We start from the raw sequence: 10,723 nt of genomic DNA, 5'->3' as shown, positions 1-10,723 counted from the left end.
ACAAAAGGTCACGAGGGAGCAATCGGTTTCCCATCTACTGTAAAGTTTTCGCTGACACCTCATCACACCACAGCTGTTTCCTCCAGCGAAAATCTAGCCCTTAATACATATGAACGCATACTTTATAAAACGTTCATGTTGCTATTTTCATTTAAAAATATAATATTTAATATAAAACATATTACAGTGCATGTGGCATACCATACAGTCATTCACAGAACTGTTTAAAGACAGTGACAGACAGCACTCAGTCAATTCACTCATTTTAACTAAATATCAGTGATTGACAGAGATACAGTAGAAACATTATGTGTGTTTTTTTTTTGTTTTTGTGGCTCTTTTTTTTAAAGTATCGGTTCAGGCACCGGTACCGTTTTAAAAGTATCAATTTGGCACCGGTATCGTAAAAAACACCCAACCCTAGTAATCCAATTTGTTGTTCATTCTTTAATTTATAATCATGTTTTGTTATGTTTTTGTGTAGTTTTTATTTCTTAACCTGTAACAGATTTTGGCCACCACTAAAAAAACTTTTATCCTCTCCTATCTATTTTGGTATTTAATAGTTTACTCCAAAAAAAATTATATTATTCGTCGTTTTCGGGCCCACATGGCATTTTAAACCGATATGAGATTCTTTATTTTGTGGATCACTAAACAAATTTAGAAGAATTTTAACACTGACTTTTTACAATGAAATTGAATGGAAACAGATGCTGTCATACACAAATTGAATTACTGTATTAATACTGTAATAGCTGTATTGCACTATATTCCACATTTTTTATTAAAGATATAAAGTTGTCAGCACTGATAGGCTTGTGGGCAGCGCACCAACATACGGCGCCCTAGTGCTACGGGCATCCCAAGTTCGAATCCCGACTCGAGGACCTTTCCCGATCCCGTCCCCCTATCTCTCTCCCACTTTGCTTCCTGCCAGCTCTGATCTGTCCTATCATAATAAAGGCAAAAATGCCAAAAATAAATCTTGAAGAAAAAAAAAGATGTCATGAACGGATCGTTTTCCCCTCCACAGTAGCTCTCAAATTTCATTTGCACTTCGACATAGCCTATTCAAACATGCATGAACCAACAATATTTAGCGGCATAAACATAAAAATTGACATCTTGATTTGCCATGTTTGAATATGCAAATGATATTTGAGAACTGCAAGAATTTACTAAATGTATTTGATATATTTTATGGCAGTTTTGGTGCTTGGCCGCATATGTCCCACCTTCACTTATAGAAAAGAGCTATGTGAACATTCTGCCTTCAGACTAGCAAGTCTGAAGGCAGAATGTTAATTTTCCATGTGTGTTTTGCAGTCGTTGTTGTGTATGACATGATGTAAGTTTAGCAGAACGTCCTGAGCCTGTGAGGCCAGTCACATGAGGAACCGCTTTCATTACAAGCTCAGATCATTTTACATGCAGTAGATTTATGTTTGCAGGCTGCAGGAAGCTGTTAATTTCTTGTGCAAAAACACTGAAGTCTCTGATATGATGCACACGTCTGCACATTCGCATCTTGCCCTGACGGGATCTAAAGATTCCAGTTAGTCACACAGGGATCATGTTTGCCAAGAATTACGTCTTTTTTATGCATCTGCGTTTTCTCATCTTGAAGTATGTTGCTCTTTTATGGACAGTTTCTGGCATGTTCTCTTATATCTGAATGCATTACAGTACACATTCCTTCTCATTCTGTCTCTCCCTCACTTTCTGTTCAGCTTTCTCAATCTCTCCAATATCTCATTAGTCATCCTGCACTTTGCTGAACAGCTGACTGTCCCCCTGCTAAGTCCCAGTCAGGGCTTCTCTTGTTTTCCAAGTTGCGCAGATGCCCTGGAAATGAGTCAGTTTCTATTTTTGCTAAACATTTAACACCGTCTCTCAGCTGAGGTCGTGTCTACCTCATACTGGCCAATAGCAAAGCTGGCCCATAATATCACAGCCAGGCTTTTCACACAGATGAGTGTGCATCATGTGTTCAAAGCGAATGATAGGCCTACAGAGTCAGGTTTTATTACAGACGATTTTGTTATTTATAGTTATTGTTTAATCTAGAATATATATTGGCTGATATTTAGTATTTAAATTAAACCTTTATCATCACTTAATGCTTGCTTAATTTTTAAATGTACTAATAATTTAATAATCCTGTTACATGTAATATTTAGAAGTCTTAAAATTAATGTTTTTTCATACTGTGATATTGTGATGCCTAAATTCCCTTGTAGCATTAAAATTACTCATTTCTGGTTTTCATTTTTAATATATTTAGTCAAAAACGTTATAAAACTTTAATATCAGCCGTTTACCAAGTATCAGCCATGCCATAAAAAAATATAGTTAGGCTTAGCATTCTTTGTTGTTTTTAAAATAGATTAAAGTTTAAATGTTCAAAAGTTTAGGGTCAGTAAGATTTTTCCTCCTTCAATAAATAAATTAATATATTTATTCAGCAAGGATGCATTAAATTTATCAAAATGGACGGGAAAGACATTTATGTTACACAGGATTTCAATTTCAAATAAATGCTGTTTTCAACTTTCTTTTCGTCAATGAATCCTGAAAAGAAAATATCATGGTCTCCACAAAAATATTTTGTGATATCATCAAAAACTTTGATGATAAAAAGAATTGTTACTTGTGCACAAAATCAGCATACTAGGATGATTTCTGAAGGATCATGTGACACTAAAGACAGTAGTAATGGTTGCTAAACATTCAGCTTTGCATCATAGGAATAAATAAAATGTTAAAATCTATTAAAGCAGAAAGCATTAAAGTTGTAAAAATATTTTACAATATTACTGTTTTACTGTATTTTGGATCAAATAAATGCAGCCTTGGTGAGCATAGTTAGGCTTAGCATTCTTTGTTGTTTTTAAAATAGATTAAAGTTTAAATGTTCAAAAGTTTAGGGTCAGTAAGATTTTTCCTCCTTCAATAAATAAATTAATATATTTATTCAGCAAGGATGCATTAAATTTATCAAAATGGACAGGAAAGACATTTATGTTACACAGGATTTCAATTTCAAATAAATGCTGTTTTCAACTTTCTTTTCGTCAATGAATCCTGAAAAGAAAATATCATGGTCTCCACAAAAATATTTTGTGATATCATCAAAAACTTTGATGATAAAAAGAATTGTTACTTGTGCACAAAATCAGCATACTAGGATGATTTCTGAAGGATCATGTGACACTAAAGACAGTAGTAATGGTTGCTAAACATTCAGCTTTGCATCATAGGAATAAATAAAATGTTAAAATCTATTAAAGCAGAAAGCATTAAAGTTGTAAAAATATTTTACAATATTACTGTTTTACTGTATTTTGGATCAAATAAATGCAGCCTTGGTGAGCATAAGCATCCTTCAAAAACTATGAAAAGGGAGAGCGCTGTGCTCAGGTGCTGCCGTTCTCATCGCTGTCAGAAAGCAGAAAAACTTATCGGCCGATGTCGATATTTGAAAAATGCCAAATATTGGCCGATAAGTTTTTCTGTTTTCTGACAGTGATGAGAACGGCAGCACCTGAGCACAGCGCTCTCCCTTTTCATTGTTTGCTGTCACGGTTTAACAGTTCTTTCTAATAGGTATAGAAGTCTGTCTGATAATCAAATAGAATGTTAAACAAAGGAATTAAAAGGTATACAAAAAAGTATTATAACGATTGCTTTTATATTATTAGTAATAGAAAGGCAAACATAATTATTTCTCGTTTACCATCAGCATTCAGCATATACACATTTAAACAAATATTAGAATGTCTAATAAACATTTAATTTCACAAACTTTTCAGACTTATTTGGATCCAGCTGTGAGATCTTGTAAAGTATGCATTTGTATACTGCATGATTGCGTGATCTCTGCGTGACGGTTGGTCCATGTGAATTGAATGCTGACAGGAGAGTTCGGCTTCACTAGAGACGTGCAATCGACAAACTTTAAACTCATAATTTCAAACTATACTGCACTTTATCCATTTGCCCACTGTCATGTTCGTCATTTTCACTGTGTGCTGTATGTAAAATGAGTGTTACCTTGACATTATGCACCAATGCACACAAACTTCCCAGATTACTGAAAGACCTGTTGGTTACAGTGTTTACTTCCTTTTTATTTATATATATTTTTTAATATTTCTTTATTTGTGAAAAATACTGTAATAGGATTACAGAAACAAGTAGTTGTCATCTAAAGTATAAGTATGTTTATTTTTCACATTTATCATTTTCAGATTATTTAAAATTTCTTATGTTAGTTACAATAAATAAAAATGATGTATAGGCTTTATATTGGCCATCGGCCACTCTGCTCTCTAAAGCCTTGTTCAGACTGTCAGCCCAAATCCGATTTTTGTGCAAACCCGATTGAAATCCGATCATATTTAGAACTACATGAAAACGAACTACATGAAATCTGATTTGTGCAAATCCACATACATTAGTATGTGGTTTGGAATCCTATTCAAATCGCATTCCTGGAAATCCGTTTCAGTCTGACCGCTCAGATCGGATTTAGCATAGCTTTTTTTTAGAAAACATAATAAATGTCTTTGTAGAAACAAGCGTGTGTTGTTGTGAACTGTCAAAGTCAAGCGGAAAAAGACAATATACTGCTAGTATACTCACCTCTTTGAGTGTTGAAACCAGCGGAGATGGCAGCACGGTATAAAGTTGCACATTCCAGCTTCCTGCGTTTCTGATTCTGCCTCATAAAACGAAATCCATAATAATAAAAATAATCCAGTGTGACGGCAACATGTCATGTCGTAAGACAATGTATTGCAAACTGTATTGCTGTTATTGTTGTTTTTAGCGTAGGCATAACAACGCAACGGCATTGCCATAGTAACCAAAGCACATTCAGTAAAACAAAAGAGGGCTTATGGACACACAAATCGGATATGAACAGTTGCGATACACTGTGTGGACAGTCAGTTATTCAAATCAGATTCCATCCGGATATGCACAAAATCGGATTTAAGCTGACAGTCTGAACGAAGCTTTTGATATCAGCATCGGCTGTCAAAAAAACAATATTGGTCGACCACTATCAAAAACATTTCAACGACAGTGTAAAATAGTAGTTGACCAATATATCGCCAAGGCCGATATATTGTCCAATATCTGGCATATTTCAAATATCGGCACCGGCCGATAAGGTTTTCTGTTTGGCCGATATGTTCGCACACCATACTTTTATTTTGACGGTGCTGAGAACAGCACAGCGCTCACATTCTCCCTCTTCATTGTTTGCTGTAGAACTGTTGAACAAATGAATTAAAAAGTATACAAAAAAGTATTATAACAATTGCTTAACTATTATTAGTAATAGAAAGGCAAACATTATAATACTTTTACGTTTACCGTCAGTGTACAGCAAATACGCATTTATATCATTTAAACAAATGCCTAATAAACATTTAATTCCACAGACCTTGCGGACTTAGTCCAGTCGTGGGATCTTGTGAAGTATGCATTTGTATCCTGCATGATCGCGTGTTCTCTGCATGACGGTCGGTCCATGTGAATTGAATGCGTGACCAACAAACATTAGATTTGTGATTTCAAGTTATGCTTCGCTTTATCCATTTGCCCAGAGTCATATTCATGTCGTTTTTACTGCGTGCCCAATGCACACATACTTCCCAGATTCCCAGTGTGCCCTGTTGGTTACAGTGTTTACTTTCTTTTTATTTATATATTTTTAAATATTTATTTATTTGTGAAAAATACTGTAATAGGATTACAGAATCAGGAAGTTGTCATCTAAAGTATTTATATTTTACGCATTTATTTTTAATATAATTCATTTTCGAATTATTTCAAATTTCTCAAACATTAACTAAAATAAATACAAATTATAATAATAAAATATAATTAAAATAAAATATATATACTTATATATTTAATACATATATCGGCCATCGACCACCCTGGTCTCTAAGATATCGGCATTGTCTGTCAAAAAAACAATATCGGTCGACCACTAGTGTTAAAATATGCTTTATGACAGTTTTGGTTTTGTTTCAGGGCTAAAATCTTCAAAAAATTGTTCAGCATGCTAAGATGTCTTCTCTTTCTATCTCAGCAGGCCAATGAAGCCCTCCACCACCAGCACCAGAACAGCCTACTGCCGCTGCTCAACTCTGAGCCGCAGGATCAAAAGCCTGTTCTTCCCATCCCACTCGACCAGAAACCCCCAGTCAGTGCGACTGACCTCCTAAAAGACAACATGGGCGGTGGGACGGGCGGAGGGGGAGGAGGTGGTGGTCAGGTAGTAATAAAGAAGGAGCCCAAGTCAAAGACTCCCTTCATATGCGGCTACTGTAACAAGGCCTTTCGGGACAGTTACCACCTCCGGCGGCATGAGTCCTGTCACACGGGCATTAAGATGGTTTCACGGCCCAAGAAGACAACCACAGCGCCCACCATGGTGTCTCTCATTTCCACTGTGCCACGCGACAACAATGGCAACCCCTCCTATGTCTCCACAGTGGCGGGCATCTTCACCACCGCCACCACCTCCGCATCTGCATCAACGGCCGCGGGCGTGATGTCGGTCCTGCCTCAGCAGCAGCCGGCCGTACCCAAGAAACCCCCCAAACCGGTGAAGAAGAACCACGGCTGCGAGATGTGTGGCAAGGCCTTCCGTGACGTCTATCACCTCAACCGCCACAAGCTCTCACACTCGGACGAGAAGCCCTTCGAGTGCCCCATATGTCACCAGCGTTTCAAGAGGAAGGACCGCATGACCTACCATGTGCGCTCGCACGACGGTGGCGTGCACAAGCCGTATATCTGCTCCGTTTGTGGGAAAGGCTTCTCTCGGTATGTTCAGCAATTCTAAACAATTGTACCTTTTTGTTTCATTTTTTTATAGAAGAAACCAATTTGTCTCACTTATTTATGTAGCGCTTAACTGTATTATTTACGATTGTGTTTGCTCAATAAATGCGTGCGAACTCTGTGCCACAATATAAGTTCTTTTTTGTTGTAGTTTTAATAGAAAAACATTAACATGGTTTGCAGTTGTTGTAGTTATTATTAGGAATTTCACTGGTTTAGCTTTAGAAAGCTTCTTGTTGGACCAGTTTTCATAGTGTAAAGACTGTTCATTTATTTGAGAAATGTAATGCATCAGGAACTTAGATGAGTTAAAATAAGCCACTTAAGTTTGTTTTCTTGATTTGTGCTTATGTGAAAGTGCAATAATAATGAAGTCATTTTAGACATTTCTTTTTACAATAATCATGATTACTCGCGATTATCAGTTTAACCATTATTGTGCAGCCCTAATAATAGTGCCATCATGCAGTTCAGTTCAAGTTTTGCTCTCATCCATGACGTCATTTTTTTATTGTTTGTGATTTCCTCTCCAACAGGCCTGATCATCTTAGCTGTCATGTCAAGCACGTACACTCCACAGAACGACCCTTTAAATGCCAAGTAACGGTAGGACTGCGCATGCCCCTCGCTCTCCTGCACACTCAAACAGTTTCATTGGTCTGTCGCACTCTGTCCACACACTGATTTGTCTTTCCGTCACTGCAGGCCTGCACGTCCGCCTTCGCCACCAAAGACCGTCTGCGTTCACACATGATACGGCATGAAGGCAAAGTCACCTGCAACATTTGCGGGAAGATGCTGAGTGCCGCCTACATCACCAGCCACCTCAAGACCCACGGCCAGGCCGGCTTCACCTCTCCCTGTAACAAAGGTATGTCAGTTCTCCAATAATTTTCAGATGTCCTCTAGGATGACTTTCACACTAAGAGAGGTGCCACTGGTTTCCCTCGATCCTGCCACATAAATTAGTGCTTTCTGATTGTTTGCCACCATTACAAAATGGAATTGTCTTTTTTGTTCACTTTTCATAATATTAGGTGCTAAAGGGTATTTTCCCCAACCTGGCCTTTTAAAGCCCACCACTGTCAGCTGTGTACTGTGAATATTGGATATTCAATTATGTAGAGGTTAGGTAAAAATTAGAGATATTCAGGCCTTAACTGTAAGGATTTTCTTCAGTTCTGATTTGTACTTTTCACTAGTCCCACCACATTATGTATTTTAATACTACTACAATTAATTTACTAGAAATATTTATATTTTTCATAAAATGTTAATTACAAATAAAAAAAAAAATTCAACATTTCTTTTAGGAACATATTTCTTTAACACTGTATATTTATAATTACTAGAAACATTTATATTTTTCATGAAATGTTAGATTTTTGCCAAACAATCCACAATTTTATTTACAGTGTTTACAGAAAATGTAAACACTTTTCTTTAGAAACATTGGTCTTTAACAATGTATTATATTTACTAGAAGTATTTATAAAAATACATCTATACAAAAAAATATTTTTTTTATTTACAAAGATTTTTTTTCTTAACAACAAGCTAATTATGTAATATGTAATGCAAAACATTGGTTTGTAGGTTTTACTGATACTTTCAAGACCATCACAAGTTATTTTTGACAATCTAGCCACTTTTTAATTTTTAGCCAAAAAATTATGTTGGTGACAAATTTGCAACAGCAATGTGGAATACATTGCAGTAAACCAAATGTAAAAATAGATGTATAAGATCAATAAATTTAAAATATTCAGTGGCAAGACAGCTACTCGCCTGAAACTCTCACACTAACCATTGGCCATCTTTATTAATGAACCCTAGAAATCACCCCAGTGTTTTATTCACTCTTTCCTTTTTTACTTTTTCCGGTCAGACTCTAACAACATGTGCAACTCTGCCTCAGTCACACCAGTCACTGCTTCAACCGCATCCAACACTACGGCCATGAACCGTGGCATCGCCAGCAACCCCGTCACCATCGCCGCCCAGATGAACATCACCACCAACACGGTCAACATCACCTCCCCCGTCAGCCTTCAGCATCCAGTCACCATCACTGCTCCCGTCAACATCACCTCGGTCAACATCCCAGCTACGATGCCCATGAACATCGCCCATCCCGTCGCCATAACCTCGCCCATGTCAATGAACATCACCGGTCCGCTCAACATTGCCATGAGGCCAATGGAAAGCATGTCTTTCCTCTCGCAGGTCCTGCCTTCCACTCCGCCCTGGTAGACCCCAACATCCCACCCGCCTTCTCCTAGTAAACCTCATGTCTCCCGTTTTAGTCTTCCTCTCCAGATGTGAGGGAAAAAAAGAGCCTGGAAGAATGGCGAGTATAGGAAAATGACAGTCCGCAGCGGCAAGGAATCATGCGGATGTTAGCTGGCACTTTGCGTCTCCTTCGCTCGGCTGAGAGATTGTCTAGAGTTTAGTGACGGACAGAAAAAATAGTTATTGCATGGAGTGGAAGACTTGACATGCTGTATGTTTGGTGATTTCACTTTTCTAGTGCCAGAAGATCCTTGCCAGTCGGCTGTTTGAAGCGGAGCGCTTCATTGTTAGTGTTCACGGTTTAAGGACTTTGGCAAATATTAACTGTGAGGATTTTATTTTTGTTACATTAGCTTGCTTATCAGTATTTCATAGTTTTATGCATATTAATGAGTCGCGTACAACAAAAGGGACAGTGACTTCCATTAATGGAAGATGAGAGGGTTTTTTTTTTTTTTGAGACAATACTCTACAAATGAGGAAAATTTAGAATAATTTTTTAAAAGGCCTCCTTTCATTGTAAGCCTTTTAATCTGTAGCTGTGTTTTTATTTGTATTATTATTATTATTATTATAATTATTATTCTTTATAGGTAATCTTTGGAGTTGGTCATTCCTGATTGTAGAATAATTACATTCTGTTTCAATAGCTGGGATATTCTTCTGCTTAGTGGGGTTGAACATTAACAGTTACAATCTTGCACTGAACACATATCTCTTCGGTGATTATTCTGATGGCAGTATTATTTTAGATCAAATATTTTGAGTGTTCGCATAGATGCCTGGTCACCAAGTGGCTGACTTCAACACTGAAAGGTCCATTATTATTCTTAAGAGCATTTAGTTTTGTAACCGTGACGTTTTTGCTCTTCCTTTCCAAAGGACGAGGGCTGTTTTTCCTCACACCGTGTCTACACCAGACGCGAGTGGCGGTGCGCGATGTGACGTGACAAAATACAATAGAACCTACAGGTGCATCTCAATAAATTAGAATGTCGTGGAAAAGTTCATTTATTTCAGTAATTCAACTCAAATTGTGAAACTCGTGTATTAAATAAATTCAGTGCACACAGACTAAAGTAGTTTAAGCCTTTGGTTCTTTTAATTGTGATGATTTTGGCTCACATTTAACAAAAACCCACCAATTCACTATCTCAACAAATTAGAATATGGTGACATGCCAATCAGCTAATCAGCTCAAAACACCTGCAAAGGTTTCCTAAGCCTTCAAAATGGTCTCTCAGTTTGGTTCACTAGGCTACACAATCATGGGGAAGACTGCTGATCTGACAGTTGTCCAGAAGACAATCATTGACACCCTTCACAAGGAGGGTAAGCCACAAACATTCATTGCCAAAGAAGCTGGCTGTTCACAGAGTGCTGTATCCAAGCATGTTAACAGAAAGTTGAGTGGAAGGAAAAAGTGTGGAAGAAAAAGATGCACAACCAACCGAGAGAACCGCAGCCTTATGAGGATTGTCAAGCAAAATCGATTCAAGAATTTGAGTGAACTTCACAAGGAATGGACTGAGGCTGGGGTCAAGGCATCAAGAGCCACCACACA

The 10,723-nt window shown here is 37.4% G+C and overlaps 1 protein-coding gene across 1 annotated transcript in view; it reads left to right on the top strand.

Moving 5' to 3' along the window:
• Nucleotides 1-10,103, top strand: part of LOC107672112 (vascular endothelial zinc finger 1-like) — a 17,377-nt gene extending 7,274 nt beyond the window's left edge. The window contains exons 2-5 of the mRNA XM_016465198.1: nucleotides 6,110-6,849; nucleotides 7,404-7,473; nucleotides 7,573-7,738; nucleotides 8,756-10,103. Coding sequence (XP_016320684.1) covers nucleotides 6,110-6,849; nucleotides 7,404-7,473; nucleotides 7,573-7,738; nucleotides 8,756-9,120 — 1,341 coding nt within the window. The 3' untranslated portion in view covers nucleotides 9,121-10,103. The remainder of the gene's footprint in view (nucleotides 1-6,109; nucleotides 6,850-7,403; nucleotides 7,474-7,572; nucleotides 7,739-8,755) is intronic.
• Nucleotides 10,104-10,723: the final 620 nt, after the last annotated feature.

Source organism: Sinocyclocheilus anshuiensis, unplaced genomic scaffold (assembly GCF_001515605.1).
Source record: "Sinocyclocheilus anshuiensis isolate Anshui unplaced genomic scaffold, SAMN03320099.WGS_v1.1 scaffold336, whole genome shotgun sequence".
NCBI lineage: Eukaryota > Metazoa > Chordata > Actinopteri > Cypriniformes > Cyprinidae > Sinocyclocheilus > Sinocyclocheilus anshuiensis.
Note: the sequence above shows the minus strand (reverse complement) of the source record. Positions and strands in the feature narration are given on the sequence as shown.